The 18,867-nt window shown below is 58.9% G+C and overlaps 4 protein-coding genes across 4 annotated transcripts; all 4 read right to left on the reverse strand.

Annotated features, from left to right (window-relative positions):
- Nucleotides 1-2,197: 2,197 nt before the first annotated feature.
- LINJ_35_2990 (conserved hypothetical protein) lies at nt 2,198-5,866 on the reverse strand (the record flags this gene model as incomplete). The annotated part of the gene is made up of 1 exon (XM_001469064.1): nt 2,198-5,866. The coding sequence occupies one exon, from the start codon at nt 5,864-5,866 to the stop codon at nt 2,198-2,200; it is 3,669 nt and encodes a 1,222-aa protein (XP_001469101.1).
- Nucleotides 5,867-6,702: 836 nt separating this feature from the next.
- LINJ_35_3000 (conserved hypothetical protein) lies at nt 6,703-9,993 on the reverse strand (the record flags this gene model as incomplete). The annotated part of the gene is made up of 1 exon (XM_001469065.1): nt 6,703-9,993. The coding sequence occupies one exon, from the start codon at nt 9,991-9,993 to the stop codon at nt 6,703-6,705; it is 3,291 nt and encodes a 1,096-aa protein (XP_001469102.1).
- Nucleotides 9,994-11,387: 1,394 nt separating this feature from the next.
- LINJ_35_3010 (conserved hypothetical protein) lies at nt 11,388-13,067 on the reverse strand (the record flags this gene model as incomplete). Its single annotated transcript, XM_001469066.1, has 1 exon — nt 11,388-13,067. One exon carries the CDS (start codon nt 13,065-13,067, stop codon nt 11,388-11,390), a length of 1,680 nt encoding a protein of 559 aa, XP_001469103.1.
- Nucleotides 13,068-14,303: 1,236 nt separating this feature from the next.
- Nucleotides 14,304-15,449, reverse strand: LINJ_35_3020 (conserved hypothetical protein; the record flags this gene model as incomplete). The annotated part of the gene is made up of 1 exon (XM_001469067.1): nt 14,304-15,449. The coding sequence occupies one exon, from the start codon at nt 15,447-15,449 to the stop codon at nt 14,304-14,306; it is 1,146 nt and encodes a 381-aa protein (XP_001469104.1).
- Nucleotides 15,450-18,867: the final 3,418 nt, after the last annotated feature.

The following is an 18,867-nucleotide window of genomic DNA, read 5'->3' on the forward strand; positions in this document are numbered from 1 at the left end:
GCAGGAACAGAGGAGCGCAGGGGAGAGTGCTTGATCGGTGGTAAAGACAACACGTAAGTGGAGGTAGAGAGCCCGCAAAGAGGCGTGCCAGTGCGGCATCGGTGGATCTCGAGCTGTGAAAAAGATGCAGCAGGCCTGAATGTCATTGGGTAACAAAGGGAATGAGAAGGTGTGAGAGAGGAAGAGTGGGGGTGAGTGGCGCTGCGTGGTCGCCATCGCTGCGGCTCACTGACAGTACGATCCCACGCGAGCCTCCGTCCACCTCTGCCCAAGCTGGATGCACGTCACTTGTGGCGCCCCTTCTCCTTTCTTCTGTCGTTGTTTCCACCGTAGTCTTACACCGTCTATGCTGCTGCGCGCCATCGCGAAAACCGTGGATTGAGAAGAGAGGCAATTTCAAGACGAAGGGCGGTAGAAATCAAGGCACCCGATAGGACCATGAAGAAAAACGAAGACACCGAACGATGCGGTCGCTGCAAGCGGCAGGAGGGCACCAGGGAAGAGAGGGATAGAGCAGATGTGGCAGGCAGCGTGCTGCACCTGTGACGAAGCACCAGAACAAAGCAACGACAAAGCAAGGGAGGGGACGATGGCGCCTGCGCAGGTGAGGTGGTGCGTGAGAAGACAACGACACACACTGCTCAGGCAAAGATGTCGACAAGGACGAACAATGCGTCCGTAGCAAGAACCGATGGACGACGCCAATAGCGAAAGCGAGATGTGCGTAGCGACAGAGGAAAGGGGGCGCGAGGAAGGCGAGGTCAAGATAAAAGAGGAATAAAACGAGCCCAAAACGATGGAGGTAGATAATCCCACGGACACTCCCACCCACTCCTGCATAGACACCGGCACACCGAACCCAGACAGCCACACAAACCAATCGCACGATTGGGGCAGCTCGACGATGCGACGACAGAAGTGTGTGACACATTCCAGGGCCAAAAAGGAGCAACGCGGCAAACAACGTTGCGCCTCTTCTCTTTCCATCTTACTTTACTGGCTTCGCACATGGTGAGCACGACAAGATGACCTTTGCACCCGAAACCCTGCGCAAAAGATAGAAACGCAGAAGGGCCTGCGCGCAAACCATACGTCACCGACGTGACGTGAGAAGCCAAGAAGACGAGGAAAGTGGACGGATGGAAGAGGCAGACAGACAGACAGGCAGTGTGTGCCTGTGCGGTTGCCCTCACTGGTGTGGAGACTGCACTCGAAACAGAGAGGAGAGGCGCTTCGATCCAGGGAAAAGAAGAGCTCTGGCTCTCAAGGCAGAGAGTCACCTGCCGAGCGCAATTGGAGGTGCAACCGCCTCTGCAAACGTTAGTGCGTGCGCTTTTCTGTACATACAGCCACTGCAAAAACGGCGCATGTGCTGCGAAGACATCGAGAGGGAGAAGGAGGAGCCGGAGAGCAGCGGTGCCTAGATGTGTGCGCAAGAAGGCACCTCAACTGGAGTGAGCATTGAGACAGAGAGACACGTGTGAGCCGACAGCGAGAGAGGGAGGGGAGAAACAAATGTGCCAGAACGGGACGAGAAGGTAGGGAGCTGTATTCACACGCCGATGAGCACCCCCGCGCGCATGCATTTACAGACGACGGCGTGTGCAGGCATCACCTAGAAGTCTAAGCAGAAGGAGCCGATGGAAGGTCAGGCCGGCTCTGTGCAGAGGCACATACAAGCGACGAGAGCGATGGCTTGTCGATGTACAGTGCCGGAGACGACGAAGAGATCGACGTGGCGGGTAGAGGCGTCTATATACCGTCGGTTAGCCTCCCATGGACAGCCACACGTGGGTCGACGTCTTTTGTCATCTCAGTTCTCATTTCCGCTTCGAAGGACGTCGGCTCCCCAGGCATGGGCGTGCTCGGAGGGAGGGAGGGAGAGACAAAGAGCTGGGAAGAGGGGGAGAGGGGAAGGAGTCTCCTCTCCATACCGACGCAACAACAGCCACCGACACCGGCGCAAAACAAGAAGAGGACACCGTCTTAAACGTTGGCGTCATTGGCCTTTGCTTAATTTAACACGCCGAGAAAGGAGAGGGGACGGCGGAGAGAGGTACAGCGCGAGGAGTACGAAGCGAGGCCATGCGGCAGAGGAACACGGGGAGGAGTGCGGTCCAGCGTGTGACGAGGTGGCGGTGCCTCCCTTCTTCTTCTGCAACGACCGCCGTCCAGGCGTCTGAGTGTCAAGGAACGTTCACGTGCCGCGCTGCGCATCTGCCACCGCTGCCACGTTCCTTTCTAGGTCCTGCAGAAAATGCCGCACCGCGAACTCGACGTAGTTGGACGGCACGTGTGGGGCGTCGATGGCCGGTGTGAGACGCACCTTGCTCAGCACGTCGCACACAGCCGATTGCAGGTCCTGGCGAATGCGCGTCACTGCCAATATGTCCTTGTTCCCGTAGAGGTCCTTCGGATCGTAGACGGCCGTGTCGCTGAAATGGCGATAGAAGACGTTGACGCTCATGTTATATGGGGCCATCGCCGTCCCTTCAGCACTCTCCGCGGCCTCCGCGTCCGGCAACAGCGTCGTAATTTGGTGAAACCACATCGCAGGGATGAAGAGCATGTCGCCTGGTTGCAGGACAACCACCTGCGCTGCTTTGCAGGCTGCAATAAGGCGAGGGTAGCGCACGAGATCCGGCGCGTCCACATTCAGTACCGCCGAGGAGCTGCCCGTCACGTACAGATTGTTGTACTCGCTCGGCGGGAACAGAACCACACGCTTCGTGCCGACAATTTGGCAGAGGACGTTGTCCAGCGCGTCATAGTGCGTCCAAAGCTGCAGCGGCGGGGCACTCATGCGCAAGCAGGACTGATGCAGCCGTGGCCCAATGTACTCCTTCGCGCCAGGTGGTAGCACAAAGTCCGTGCCCAGTGCCGGGAAGTCCGTCCACAAGTTGGAGCGCTCGTTCTTCATGTGAGCCGCAACGGAGCGGTAGTACCACGTCTCCCTTGGCGTCCCACGGGTCGTGCGAAAGCGCTTTGTCGCGTCCTCGACGTGCTGCACCAGCTGCGCTAGCGTCACGTGACGGAAGGCAAAGTTCTTGCGCACAAAGTCCAGCCGCGGCGACCCCTCGCTCACGTGCACCGACACCGTAGAGTTCCCTTCGGCCTCTTTTAAGTACGCTGAGGAGCCCCAGTTGGACAGACACGAGCCAAGAGGGACGTTGCGGAACACGACGGGCTGCGCGGCCGCAGTAGCTGCCTCCAGAAACGCGGCTGCGCTGTAGTGCATCACCTCACGCACGGCGGACCACGGCTTCGAGAGGAGTTCGTCGTACGAGTACGCGGGCTCGTGTGCAGTGGAGGTTGTGGCGCCGACGCCCTGCCCCACATTCGCGTTGGCAGTTGGTGCAGTGATCGAGCGCCACGCGTTCTCATCGACAGCGTCACCGAGGCAGAGCAGCTTCGGCTTTGCGGCGAAGGTGCCAAAGGAGAAGCAAGTATAGCCGCCACCAACTACACCTACCACACCTTCGCCGAGGGCAACGCAGGAATGGCGCGACCACCATGGCGCATCTGTTGGGAGCGACACCGTGACGGCAACGGCTGCCGCAGCTTCACCGCCTGTGCTGCTACTGAGGAGAGAACGTGGGACTAGCAGAGCTGGCGGCACGCGGGATTTCTCCGTCCAGCTGCTGCCCCCCAGCACGAGGAGGTAGTCCTGGTGGTTCACAGTGACGGGAGTCAGAGAGTGGGAGTAGCGGCCTTCACCAAGCCACACCGGCACGCGGGACCACTCCTTCGTGGAAAGCCGCAGCTGCCACAGATGCGGATTGCACGCATCCTGCCCCAGCAGGACCCCGCCGGAGACAAGTACTGTGTCGGACGAGAGTGCTGTGGCTGCGGCCGAGTGCAGCGGAGGCGGCGAAAGGCCGCTCGCCGCGGCGCAGTCCAGTGCCTCGTAGGAGATGCTGAGGCGGCGCATGCACACAGTAACGCGGAAGCACTCCAGCGCCGCCGCGGCGTTGGCGCCCGCAGCTTTGCCGCCCACCAGCAGAAGTGTCGCCTCATCTCCCGTGCTGCCGAGACTCACCATGCTGTGGCGATAGCGAGGGGATGGGCAGCACCAGCGTCCGTTGTCACAGTGTACGCTCAGCGCCCTCCAGCGCGCCGTAACGGTAGTGCCTAGGCCAACCGTGCACGGCACATCGAGAGTGAGCAAAAAGGCGTCGTTGGACGGCGTAGACGGATTCGTGCGGCCGCCCCAAACGAGGAACGTGCGCGGGGCCACGCGAGAGAAGGTGTGAAACACCAACGGTGGGGGATGCGCTGCGCGGGCAGTTGGTCCAGCTGTCGTCGTGCCCTCGCTGTCCTCGCTGGCGACAACGACACGCAGCTCCCCCTCTTGCAGACTGTGCACGTACACGGTACTGACGCGCTGGTGTTGCTTACCCGCGGCAAAGCCACCAAAGGAGACGAGGAGACGGTCACCGTTGGCTAGAGGCTCGACTGCCACGCCGCCGTTGCCCCAGCCCTCGAACCCGTAGCGCCCCGAAGGCCAGTTGTGCAGCTCGACCTTGAACCGCTCCGCGCTTTGTGGCAGAGACTCACTACCCTTGCTGCATGCCACACCATCAACCGAGTACTCCACAAAGGCTGTGTGGGCAGCACAGCCGTTCGTGGCTACCGAGTCCCACGCCGCGGGCGTGACTGCCATGGTAACGCCGTAGTGCTCGCACATCTCGCTCCACTCTTCGAGTTCGTCAAAGTCCTCCAGGGCCTCCACCCGCTTCAGTTCCGCGCCAGACAAGCAAAAGGTCGAGATGCGGTAGAAGTTTCCCCACCACGCGCGACGCATGCCTGCCGCGTATGCACGGCGCGTCATGTGCGCCCCGTCCGGGCAAGCGTGAATGCCCAACAGCGGGCTGCTCTTTTGGCGCAACGAGTGTTGCATGACACGGCCGAAACTGTCGAGAGGTGATACCTGGTCATACGCCATGAAGACGGCATTTGGGAAACTTGCGGCGAGGAGCGCGAGCAGCTGCGCCGCATCCTCACGCGGCATGTACTGCATGACACACTCAGCATAGATGATGGTTGGGTTCGTCGCCGCGAACCCGGCGGGGCCGTGCTGCTGGAGACGCGGCAGCAGCTCCGCCGAGGCGATGCGGAGATCGACACCAACGGCGGCGTAGTGAGGACTGCGAATCGGGCATTCCTCGCTCTGCGGCATCATATGCCAGTCTGCCGGGAAGGTCTCCGGAGGGGCGGCAGCCATGAGTGCTGCTTTCGACTTTAGCACTGCGGAGAAGTCCACGTCTATGAAAAGCACCTCCCCTCCGGCAAAGGAAACGGGTGTGGACGGCGACGGGCACGACGAAGACGCTGGCACGCCAGGTCGTTTTCCATCGACATTAAGAATGTCTACAGAGTCTAGCAGGAGTCGGAAAGCCAGCGTGTCATAGCCAGCTCCCAAGGAGAGAACCTGAACAGGCGGAGGGCGCGGTGCGCCCTCGTAGACTGCGGCTCGTCGCTCCGGGGCTTCCAGATAGCTCTGGACGAGTCGAACTACAAGATCTGTCATCACCGCCATGCGCAGGTAGTAGCCGCGGTTGACCAGCGGCGAGCGCCGTGACGGCTTCTTTACAAAATGTCGCAGAAACTTGTCGCGGATGTACTTGTGTGCCACGGCAGAGCGCTTGCTGACGACGCTGTCGTCGTTCGTGTGTTGCACTCGCACGTCAACGCTGCCGTCGACCACTCTGATCTTCTGCGTCACCTTGCTCACTTTCTTTTGCTTCTTACGCGGCAGCGCTGCCTCGTCATCAGTCGACTCGGAGAAAGCTGAAGGTGCCGGCTCGTGCTCCTCTATCGAGGCCTGTGGAGGCGCCGCCTCTGCCGGTTTCGGCTCGCTTCTCATTGATTATGACAAACCAAATGGACCGTGAGAGCACCTGTGCTTCGCTGTTGTGGTCTGTTCTGTGCTTAGCGAGGGGCGCACACCAGCAGCACGGCCGCGCGCACAAAGAAAGGAGTCACAGCTGGCACCGCGCGGCGGTTCTTTGAACTAGATCGACTCTGCGCAGTGCCTACCAAAGCAAGAAAGCAAGCAGCTAAAGAAAAAAGCGAGAACGGGAGCAGCTATCCACAAGAGTACACAGTGCGGGGCTGTCGGGGGGGGTTGGAGGGAGGTCTGGTAAAAGGAGCGAAGAGAGTAGAGGAGGGGCGTCGGTAGTTTTGCGGCTGTGTGAAGATCGGCGGCTCCTGAGACCGTGGGGGGGGGGCCCCATCAACAACACAAAAAAAAATCAGTGTCTTCAGCTTGTCAATCGAAGACAATGATGCGAGCAAGCTGCGCCATTGCGCCCCCGTGGTGTCCGCAAGTGCACGAAAGCTCAACGCGCAAGGATCCACTTGCGCCGCCGAACGTCACCTCGGTGTGACATCGACTGCCTCAGCACAGACAGCACAAAAACGCCTGATACCCGCAGGCTTCCGCAAGGGAAACGCTGATCGAATAGCTAGTGGCATCTGTGAGGGTGTTCACCACAAGAAACCATAACCAGATAGCGCTCGAGAGCACGGGAGCTATGCTTGCGTAAAACGTGGACGGACATCAAAGGAGACCCACACCGCTGTCCAAACAACGAATGCGCGCCGCTTCTTCAAAAAAAAAACCGGTAAGCCTTTACCGCTTGCCGATCCCCACCCCCTCCCCGCTCCACATCCGCCTCGACAGCGACACCTCTGTCCCCATCACCTGCACATGGGCTCGTCGCTCTCGACGTCGTGGGTGCGGCCAACCATGTGGTCATCCATGTCTCGCAGCAATAGGTCTGCTTCTTCGGCATCCACTTCGCCGGCCTCCTCCGCCGAAGGGAACGAGGGAGTGTCGCCATGTGCGGGCGACGAAAACGCCGCTGCGCCATTGGTGGAAGCGCCCCTGCCCGACTCCACGTCTGCTGTAGTCAGCCCCTTCCACTTCAGCACTGTCTGTGCCAGCTCCAGCTTGCCCGCCTTGAGCAGCAGACTACTCAGAATGATGCTCGTGTTGCGGCTCAAGGCGAATCCCTGCTTCTCCATCTCGGTCAAAAGAAACGCCACTTTCGCATGCTCGCCAGCGCGGGCAAAAGCGCTGACGCAGGTATTGTAGATTAGGGGGGTCTTCGGCAGATTTGCAGCGTCCAGCAGCTCCTGCAACTTGACGGTGTCTCTCAAGCGCGCGTAGATGCTGTACACAGACTCGACGTCTCGCACCCGGCAATCGGGGTGCGAGAGCAGCAACGAGATGTACCGCTGCATCTGCTCGGCGTTGCCGATGTGACTGAAGGTGGACGCGACGGTGGCAAGCAAGCGACTGCTCAAGACGACGGTGCTGCCACTCACCATTTCATCCACCAGTGCCTCGGCCTCGGCGGGCATGCGGGCCCGGGCGTACGTGTTAAGCAGCACAACGTAGCCGAACTCCTCCATCGGAATCCCACGCTCCTTGCGTTCCTCCACAAGCTCCAGCAGGTGCTCGAACCGCTTTGCCCGGCCGTAGCCCTCGAACAAAATGTTGTATGTCACGGCGTTCTCTTGAAAGCCCTCCAGCTTCAGCTTTTCGCGCACGGCCTCCATCTTGGCCACGTCCCCGCACTTTGCGTAAGCGTTCATGGCTTGGTGGTACGTAACCAGCGTCGGCACAGCGTTTGTAGACTTGGACATTTCATCGAGGATCGCCTCCATCTCGGTCAGGCGCCCCATCTTACCCAGCATGTCCACCACCGTCGTGGCCGTCACCGGATTCGGCGGCACCAGCTTCATCATTGTGTTCAAAATTTCCTGAACTTTCGCCATGTTGTTGAGCGTCATGTACACGTCAAGGAAGCGATTGTACACCGGCATCGTCACAGTCATCTTGCTTTCGAGAAGGCCCGCCCAGCACTGGTCCACCGCGTCTGCGTCGCCGAGTCTCTCGAACGCCGACGCGACGTCGGCGAAAAAGAGTGGCGTGTGGATCTGGTTGCTCCCTAGCGCCTTATGCACGTATTCGCGGACCCCTTCCCTGTCCTGGAAGTGGGCCAGCGAAGTCACGATGACGCTGAAGAGCCGCTCATTCAACGGCACCTGCTTCGTCTCCATCTCCTTCAAGACAGCGTTGAACTGCCCGCGGTTGCGGTGCTGCGTCGCATTGCGCAGCAGCACACGGTACACGTTCGCCGTCTTGTATGGTAGCCGCGCCATGAAGGCTTCCATCGCGTCGGGCCGGTCGTTCATTGCGTAGTAATTCAGCACCTCTGCCTGCACTGTCTCGTTGACGAGGAGGCCGTACTGCTCGGCGTCACGCACGATCGCGTCGCCGCGGACGATGTCCTTTGGGTAGCAGCGGAGCATTTGCACAATGAGCGACGGACTCATGTTGTACGTGGCCCCCTTCTCCGCCTTCCGCTTCGCCTCTCGGAACAGCTCCTCGACTTTGGCGTGGTCGCTGAGCGCATGAAACACGCGCACCAGTGTCGGGTACATGGAGCCGTCCACCTGCATGCCTCGGCCGCGCATCTCTGCCAGATACTTCTCCACGAGCCGGGGATAGTAACGGTCCAGGACACGAAAGACGTTCTGGTACGTTTGCGTCGTGTGGTACACCTCCTTGCGGGTCATTTCTTCTTTCAGGGCGATTACTTCTTTGACATTGTACGCGTGGGCGTACCATCGCAGCATCTCATCGTAGAGTTTGTGGTCCTTCACGGCGCCGGCCTTGTCGAGGAGATCAAAGCACTGGCGCATCTCCTCAAATCGCCCCAAAACGCCGAAGCCGCGGAGCAGCGACGACGCGAAGAGAGGAGGGAGGTCGTCCATCGCGTCATTCGTGATGGCGTCCTCCACCATGCGGCGGAGGTGCCCCACCTTTTGCAGTATCACGTCATCGCCCGTTTCGTGGTTGCGCGCCATGAGCTCGCTCGACTTCGCGATGATAGCGGAGTCACCCGCCATTCCCAGCGACACGCGGTTGAGCTCGGCACACAGTGCCGCCTCGACCTTGTACACATCCGCCATCGACGTCACGCTCCTCTCCTGCAGTCGCGACCGTGCAAGTGCGCCGACGGCGCTGTCGGAGAGAGTGAGCTGGTGGTCCTTCGCAAGGCGGACGACAGAGTGCAGAGCGGCACTGCTGCCGCGACTCGCGATTGTCGCGTGCGACACCACGGCGTGCAGGTCGATGCCATGCCGCCGCTTTGCGATGACGTCCTTGATCACTTGCTCGGCGAAGTCGACGACGTCGTTGAAGCAGCCGGTCATCCCCATACCGTCCAGCACGGCACAGTAGTCGTTTGTAGTAACCTTTTCTTTCGGCACCGTCTCCCACAAGGCGACGCTCTCGTCTCGTTGGCCACTGAACTGATACGCCAGCACCGCCAGCACTTTCATTTCGTCCTGCGTCTTTAGCTCCTCGGCCATGCTGCGCATCAGCTCCTTGGCGCTCTCTCGCTTGTAGGACTCGTACAGGTACCGCACAAACGGGAAACTGATCTTGAGCCCATACTTGCGAAACCGAATAGCAGCGCGAAAGAGAAGGTGAGCCATGTCGCCCTGACGGAGGTCGACGCACTCACGCATAAGGCTTTCCATGATCGCGGTGGCGTCCTCGGGCCGCATCTCTTGGCGCTGCAGCTTCGATTGAAGTGAAATCATGAGGTACGTCACGGCGTTCCGGAACTGGGCGATGCGGCGCCGCGAGTAGAGCATCGACTGTCGGATGTGGCGCGCGACATGGCGCGGCTTGCTCGACAGCACAGAAGCCAGCGCCGCCTCATCTTCACTCGAGAAGGGTCGGTAGTGCGACGCCGATCCCGAGGCCGGAGCGCGCAACAAAGTGCTCGAAGCTGCGAGGATGGCGTAGTGGCGAGCACCTTCGAGTCCAACCATTGCTGTGCCAGACGACGTGACAGCAGCGGTCGTGCTGGACGAGCTGAGCAGAGAGCGCACGGATGCGCGCAAAGGGCTTCCGCCGCGTAGCCGCCTAGTCAGGAGCACCTGCGCAGCAAAGCAGAAAGCGCGCGGCATCCTCAATGCAGCGCGGACTCAGCTCTTCAATGATGGAGTGCGCTGGTGGCTGCAATGGGCAATTTGCGAAAGGAAGAGATTGAGGGCCGAGGAGGTAGAAGGTGTTCAGTCAGAGGTCAAAACGTGAAGATGCAGCCAGCGTGGCGACAGGTGCGTGTGCATGCCATGGTCGCGGCGTGAACCGCCACACCAGACATAAAGTGTGCTAGGGAAAGGGGGTGGTGCATTGCAACCGACCAGCCACACGAATTTAACGTTGGCACTCTCTCGAGTTGCATGTCTTTGCGAACAGCAGTAGTGCTTCCCTTTTTTTTTACGGCGCCACTTTGGTCGGTCAGCGAGAACCGCTGCGTGAGATTCAAACGCGATTTTAACGACTGGGTAGCTCATCCCAACCTGCAACACCTACGGCGCGTGGACGAGCAAACAGTCGGCTCTAGAGAAGATGAGGGGTTGCAGAACCCCACGCATAGAAACAAGAGGTGAACCGGCCCTCAATTCTTTTGTTGGGGGGGGGATTTGCCCTTTCGTTTTGTTGTCTCTATGTTCTTTCATAGGACGGAGATACTCAAGATGGTGAGGAGTCAAAGCAAGACTGTGAAGGTGAAAACGGGGTAAGACGCAGAACAACAAAAAGAGGAAAAAGGCGAGGGAAGGAGGGGGGGGGAGCGTGTGCTAGCGAGAGAGAGAGAGGCAAGAGAAAAAGATGCTTGACGGAACAGGTAAGGCATACCAACAACGACACCCAGCAGCCGCTACGACGACGGAATAATACACCTCGCAAGATTAGAGACGCTGCAAAAATGAAAGTAACCTTTTTTTTTCCAGCCCGGGGGAGGGTGGAGCTGCCTTCCACGTGGGCCCACATGACACAGCACTCCAGAAACGGAGAGGGAACGCGGAGGACACAGAGAGAGGGAGAGACATATTGTACACAACATCGCACCACACCTACATACCGAAAAAAGGGGAGCCAAACAAGCTAACAAACAGCCATGGCAGAACGGAAGGCACGCGAAGAACATTTCCATTATGTGCACAGCTCACTTGTGAGCGTACTCGAACGTGCGCCTATGAACGCATCACAGACATCGACACTCTCAGAGGACATCACTGAAAAAAAAAAAAAACAGCGACAGGGTGGGCGCAGACGAAGAACGCAAAACGTCTGTCTCTGTCTTACCACCACACACACAGAAGGGGGCAACTAAAAACAAAAGAAAAACGAAACAATATCGCCACTCCGTCGAGCGCGCACACGCATGTAACGTGAAAACGGCGCTTAGTCCGTTTGTGTCGGCGGGCAGGCAATGCTTCCCACCCGCAAGGACACCTGTCTCGCAGGGATGTGATCACCGTTACCCTCAACAAGGGAAGCACTCGACAGGCCATGTCTAGGTGGGCGATGACGTCATGGCATGAACGGACACCTCGAACTCGCGCGCGCCCTCCGGCGCCGACGCATGCGTCGACGGCACCTCAATCATCATTTCGTTGGTGATTACAGGGGCCTCGCCTGAGGAGGAATAGTAGCGGTGCTGCAGAATCGCCTGCCCCATGCGGCGACCCGGGTAGTAACTGTCGTCGTTCTCTTCCGACAAGTCGGAGCCGCACCAGCGGGAGCACAAGCACCTAATGAAGAGGCGTCCAACGCCCAGCGGATGGCCACCAAAGCCGTGCACGGCAGCTGTAAAGCCATTGAAGCTCTCCTTACTACCGAAACAGTCCTCGTACTTCTCAATAAACCCGCCACCGTTTTTCTCCTCCCGAACAAGGGCCTCGTAGTGCATCGGGAACATGTCCCGCTGTCCGCGCACCGCGGCGACGATGAACTCGTTGTCCATCCAGTCATTAGAGTTGGGGGATTCGAGCGCTCTCTTGACTTCCTCGCTCAAGATTGTGAAGCTCTGCGTGCAAAGCAGCTTCTCAAAGAAAACGCTCGTGCTCCCCGGCACCCTCTTGTCGCGCTCGTACCCGCGCTTCCCCTTCAGCACGATCTCGCCAAAGAGAGAGGCGTAGTAAGTGAGAAACAAGCTACATAGGTCGCGCACCGTCTGGTCCTTTGGGTGCCGCATCCGCAGTATAGACAGCCCTGTCCGCAGCGCGCTGAGCTTGCCAGAGTGCGGCAGATGATCTCGGGTCTCGTTCTGGTAATCGACGCGCTCGCAGACGCCGCCGGGGCCGAGGTGGACGGCCACGACCGAGTCGAGTGGTACACGCGCCACTTGCGGTAGCTGGGACGTGAGGATGCCGACCAAGTACGGCGGGGGCGCGGCCAGCACGTCGAGCAGCGAGGTTGGAAGAATTGGAATAAGAATGTGCATCCAGTCGAACGGTGCAACCAGCGCCTGCAGCGACATGACGACATTCGACACAATGGAGAAGTTTGGGCCCACGATGATGATGTGCTTCTCCAACATCAGGTCCGCCAAAACGGAGAAGAGATCGTCCATGTTAGGAAAAATGAAGAGCATGTCGAGCGGTGCCGTGTCGATGAAGGAGCAGAGGCGATCATAGGGGCGATTAAAAGTCAAACCAAGGTCGAGCGGAGTGTTGAACATGCCTCCCGACGGCGGCGTGGGGCACTTGCACAGAGCCTTCACGAGTTTCTGTCCTCCCTCGTGCCCATTTGTGACGAACAGGTAGGCGAGTCGGTAAAAGAAGTTGCACCACGGGTATGGAGAGATGGTCACAACCGCCTCACCGTTCACAAAGGCCGTCGTGTGTCCATACTCGCGAACGCCTTTGCTATCTGTCAGTACAAACGTGTAGCTAAGCTGGTCCACCGTGTACGAGGTGCCGGAGTTTGCCATTGCGAACTTGCCTAAATTCGGGTATCTCAGTAGCGACGTCGCCGGCGTGTACGGGTAGGACCAGGAAATCTTTACCACCTCCTCCCCGCTCGCGTGCCGCTCCAGCCGCATTACGAGGAAGCAGTTGATGCAGCTGTGCTCGTTGCCCTTGTTGTAGAAGATTTCTGACTTGGAGGTGAAGGCAGTCTCCTTCTTGCGATATCTCACGAAGGACTCGTTCACCTCGTGGAATTGGGAGCCCTCGTCGATAACGGTCCCCATGGCTTCGCTTCTAGAAAATTAGCGACCGCTGCAAAACAACAAACGAAAAAGAGAAAGGAAAAAGACCCACAAGCGCATCCGACAGGGGTGGGGTTTCGCACCACAAAGCCCCTCGGATGGAGGATTTTGGAACGCAGCAGCACGGGCCACCGCCAAAAAACAAAAACCGAAGGCAAGGTGGTGGTGAGGGGGCGGGGGAGAACTGCTTCGTGTGCCTTTCTCATGGAGTCGTAGCCCCATGCGCACTCAAAGCCAATGAAAGGCGCTCCCCTATTACGGCGCGGCACTGTCGCCACGAGCCAACCTAGAACAAACAAAGGCGGTAAAGACGAGAAGAGGGCACGCTGAGAACCAAAAGGCAGTGACCAGCGGCGTAACGACAAGGTGGTTGCACGTTGCCACTGGAAAAGCCTATGCTGCGGAGGGTGCCCTTTTCCGCCGTGATTGGTTCGCTCGCCGCCTATGCCGCCCTCACACCTCTTGCCCTTCTTGGTTCGTAGCCCCTCTTCGTTTGTGCTCACAGTGACGGCAGATGCTTCTGTGCCGATTCTCTTGCCGTTTTTGTGTCGTTCGTGAAGGACGATCAAGATAAGCCCACCTCGCGCAAGGGCATGTACTTTTTTTCTTCGCGCAGAGATGGTGAGGGGGGAGGGGGTGGAAGGGGATGAAAGGCGAAGGCGAAAGAACAGAGAGCCGCCGTGAACGGTACAAGCGCGCGGGATCATGGTTGACTTCAGTGTCACATCGACGTGGTATGCGTTTTTTTTTGTTTTTATTTTTTGGTACTGCTGGTACGTGAAACAACCAATGACAGGCAGCGCATGCACCGATAAAGGGGAGAAGTCGCGCACCAGTTTCTCCCTCTCTACTCGTGGTGCTCAGGAAGCGGGGTGAAGTGAGTGGAGAAGGACATGGTCGAAAAAACATCTTCCATGCCGACAGCTCTGCATCATGCGCTTTTTTTTTGGTGTAGGGGGTGATACGTCGACCATCACAACACCACGGCGACGCAAGCGCCACCGTGCCCACATTGACAAGCAAACCAGAGGACCTGTGAACAGGCTCACGGGGAGATGCACGTTTCACAGCGCTTCCGCTAGCGTGAGGGAATAGAAGACAGGAGGGGAGGGGGTCTTACCTTGGCAAGGGTCTATCCTCCCTTTCTCACCCCCACACCTTTCCACACACACACATGCACACACAAACGCTGACGCACATGCTACGCTTGGCGGAGGATCACTTAGCAGGAAGCGCTTCTTGAACTGCGTCCTTGCTTGCCGATGAAGAAGAGAAAGATGCCGGGAGCGCGAGCTTGAGCTCCCTTTGAATGGCCTCGATCTGGGCCTCGAACTGCGTGTTCATGGGGTGGTCCTCGCGCCCCCGCTCGAGCAGCGCCACCGCCTCCTCCGGACGGTCCAGCTTGTGCAGCGCGTAGGCGCCATGAAGGTAACCCTGTACATTTCCAGAGGCTTCGACCGCCAACTTTGCACACTCAGCCGCCTCCGCAAACTTCTTCTGACGCACGAGCAAACCCGCTTTTAGTGCCAGCAGCCCGCCGAGACGCGATGCCTCTTTGGCGTGGGAGATTCCGGCATCAACGCAGCGAACGGCGTTACGCATGTCGCCGCAGTGCAGGTTCGCCATGGCCATGCCTGCAGCCACTTTAACGAACATTGTGATATCCATCGGCTCATATTCGTCCTTGGATGCCATAATCACACCGTCTGCACGCGGCTGCGACGGCGAGGACGCCTCGCTGTCGCCAGGGGTCCGTCCACCAGGTTCAGTGGGCGCCACCTCCTCTCCGGACGCCGACGTGCCATCAGCAACTTGCACGCTTGACATGGCCTCGTGACCCACCGCTGCTACCGAAGATGCTGCCTTGGGCACATGGACTTCTGGCGCGGCAGACGCGTGGACAACTGTTTTGGCGGAGCAGCCATTGCGCTCCACCTCTTCAATCATCGCACGGAAGTTGTCTGGAAAACTAGACACGAGCTCATGTGCCTGCTCACCAGCCGATAGCGCGGAGGAGTTGGGGTACAACAGGTAGCTCAGGGGCCGCTGCGCAATCACGTCCTTTACGCCGTATTCAAGCAACAGCTTGTTGAGGTGTGGTGCGATACTCGGAGTGGGGCTCTTGCTGTCGATCTCCTGCAGGATCTTGTTGCCCAGCTCGACAATAATATCGCGCGACGTGCTCTCCTCCAGCACCGCGCGCTGCTGCTCGAAACTCTCCTCCAGCACCTCTGGCACGTACTCCTTCACCCGCTCATCACGCGTCTGGGGCTTGCTCCACAGACTCGTGAAAAAGTCCGTCTTGTTCACGCCAAACCTCAGCGAAGGGAGAAGCGCTGCGAGTGTCCCGCTGGCTTTGAACATGATGATGATGATCTCAGGCCCTCCAGTGCGAAGCTACGCTCCATCTATCTCTGCGTGTGTGTGTGTGTGTGTGTGTTCGGAGAGGAGAAGCATGGCAAGCAAAGATTCAGCAAAGGGTGCGCTCAAGTCGGGGAGTCAACATATCCCTGATACCTGTACGCGATCGAGTATCCCTTATTTTCGCCCGTCCAGCTCTCCGCGTTGGTGTCTGGAAAGCTGCGGTGGCAGGAAGGAGGCGATGGACGGAGAGCCGTATCCGCCTGTACCACGACGGTGAAGAACACCGATTCGCGGTTGCGCGGAGGCAGGGCACCAATAGATGATATCCGTTACGTTCTTGCGACTGAGTCCGCTCTCGCACAAAACACTACTTCTTTTGCATGAGTACGAAGAGAAGGGGAGGGGAAGGGAAGGAACACCACTGCCTGGCAGTGGTCGTTTTTTTTTTCACTGCGTTTTGCGTGATTGGTGAAGTAGGCGAGCAGCCGTGCGACTGGGACGGCCAACGCGCCTCCATCTCTAACTACGCCACGCGGTAGAGGCACCCTCATAGAGGCAGGCGCACACGTGTGTTGTTCTCACTCACCGCTAGCAGAGAACCTGCTGCTCGAGGGCGCTTCATATCGTGAGCCCACTAGAGAGAACTTAGCGTTTTCTTTTTTTTTTGCGAGTGACCTGGACTCTCATCTGTGTCTTGTGAGGTCTCACTGGGCTCAGCCACCGCCTTTTCCCTGTGCGTCGATGAGACACCTCATGGCACTGTCGATGAGCGCGTTCGCGGGAATGCGTGCAGACAGTGGCTGCGCGAATACTTAGGCCGCCCACTTAACACTTTGTCTCACCGGGAAAGGCTGCACTCATACCTTTTGCGACTGGGCCACTGGTGCCCGGGGCAGAAAATGCGCACTGGTCATCGCTGTCAGCAAGCCAGTCCAGCTCGCTGTTTCTGTGCGCATTTTTTTTTCCGCAAGCGACGCTGGTATCCCATCGAGATTTCGAGCTTCCATCATGAGGAACGTGAGGTAAAACTCGAATGCGACGTGGCGCTGCTGAGCATGGGCCGGCAGCTCCACCGCTGCGGAGAGTGGCGCGACGAAGAGAACAAGACCCGACATCGGCAGTTAACGGCACAACGGTATCGCCGAAATCGCTCACTGACACGCGAGCCGCTCCCTTTCCATCCTGAACCATCGCGTGGTGCAGCCCTCGATGCCTCAAGTGCAGTGAGCAGCGCGCCGTGTGGCTGCTGCTTTATGACTTTCAAGCCGGACGTCTCAGTGTCACCGGGCAGGATTTGATCCTGATCACCGTAGCGCCAGACACCTGCCGAGCGGGCAATCCAAAGAAAAGTGTGCGGCACACGAAAAGGGGTTGGAAACACCTGCAGCGACGCAGCTCAACGCGTGAGCCTTGTGCATGACTTTCTTCCGCGAGCGGCGAGACCTTGAGGCCGGCGCGGCCGTGTGCTGTGTCCCACGCATCTTAGCAAAGAAGGACGGCGGAGCGCGGCCGTACGTGGGCTTTCCAGTGCCGGAGAGATCGAGAGGAAGTATCAGAAAGTCACGCAAAGGCAGAGAGCGCGAGGGAATGGAGGTGCAGCACGGTTGCGACGAGAACGGCACCATAACACAAAGTCAAAGGTGTATACACTCGACACGCACATGGCCCCCTTGAAGATGTGCACGTCATATGTGAGCGACTTGACATTATAGCTCACGCAGATGAGGTCGGAGATGCATGCAGGCACGACACGGCTCTGCTAGCGCCACTCCAGTGTTCTGGCGCAGCTCATGGCCCCCGGCGGCGTTGAGACCGTGCTTCTCTTCCCACTGAGCCGGCGACTCTACTACTTCGCCTGACGCAGTCGTGGACGCCCCCGATAAGGGGATCCGTTCCCACTCGAAGAGGCGGCCACAAACGCTTGCGATGGTTCACACAGTCAAATCCAGGTGCGCCGTCGGCAGTGAGTTCTGTCATTCCTCTATGTGTCGGCCAACACGAGAGGACGCTTGGTGGCAACTGTGGCGGGCATCGTAGTCGCTTGCAAAGTTGCGAACCACTCCGTTGGCGTCGCCGCCGCCGATGAATGCGCGGCGCCCGCCGCGGCTGACGTTCGTGTGATGAGGCAAAGTGACTTGTACCGGCATCACCCGTCTGAGCCGAACCCACCTCTGCGTCCCTGCAGACGATCCGCTTTTCTGTCCCTTTACGCTTGTCGTCCTTCAGCGCGGGGGTGGCCGCACTGGCTGCCGCCGGTGGCGACGGGGTCCTGTGTGCTTGCCCTCACTACCTGGTCGAGGCTGCAGGATCTTCCCACGCGTGACAAAGATTGCAGCCTCCATCCCCTGACTCACCGGCACATACAGGCTTGACTTCTTGGGCTTGCTGTGCAGCAAGTCAGCCGGCCACCGAGTCGTCACCCGCGTGGCCGGAGGGTCGTCGCACATGCGCAACGGCGACCAACAAGCCAGTAAGCATCTCTTGCAAGGGACACCCCAGAGCACTTTGCTCGGAACCGCGGTGGCAGACGACGAAAAGCATGTGCAGGTCCCAGTCGTCGTCATCGGGACCGAAAGGGCAGAGCTTGCGGACGGTTTCCTCACCGCCTCGGAGGCTTTTGTACCGTTGACGCCGTTGCTCACTGTGGAATCAAGCCCGTGCGTCAGCAGCATCAGCTTCACTGCGTACACTTCCACTCGCAATCACGAACACCTCGACAAAGAAATTGACAGAGACCAGACGGGCCCGAGAAGTGCACCTGCAGAAGACCTTTGCGCCGACTAAGAAGACGTCCGGGAGATGCATACTCAGTGAGCAACGTCGAGCTGCGGCACGAGCGAGCAGGTGGTGTCGCATCTACACCGCTTTTGTCGACCCTTCAGGTGGACGCCATCGCCCGTCGCGACGCTGCGGCACACCGCACCGAGAGCCTCAGCGCAGAACTGAATATGGGTGCCTTTACCCTCTCCTCCCACTTTTCCCCTTTGTCAGAGGACGGGGTGCGACGGAAACCAGAGAGGGAGCTCGGCAAGAGGGAAGAGGTGCGGGGCCAGAGAAAGGACGGAGGTGGTCCATAAGGCAGAGATATTCGATGGCGCCCGCAGAGCGCTGCACTACAGCACTGCGAGCAGTTGAGCGGGCTTGTCAAAGAAAGAGGAGGAAAGAAATGAAACAAAAGTTGTGTGTAGTGCGAGGCAGGCGGAGAAGCACCAGCACATTTTACCTCTCCGCGCACAACCACATCAAGACCATGTCTCAGAAAAGGAAAGCCACACCCCCAGTTCGCGCCTCAGCTGGGGGGTGGGGGGAGGGTATGACCGCAGACGAGGGAGGGGGAGAAGGCGGCCGGGACACCACCCGGCTCCTCTGTCACTGGATCTGTCATCCTCTCTCTCATACCCCTCCCCCTTCCCTATGA

The sequence above is a fragment of the Leishmania infantum genome, chromosome 35, assembly GCF_000002875.2.
Source record: "Leishmania infantum JPCM5 genome chromosome 35".
In the NCBI taxonomy this organism is placed as follows: Eukaryota; Euglenozoa; class Kinetoplastea; order Trypanosomatida; family Trypanosomatidae; genus Leishmania; species Leishmania infantum.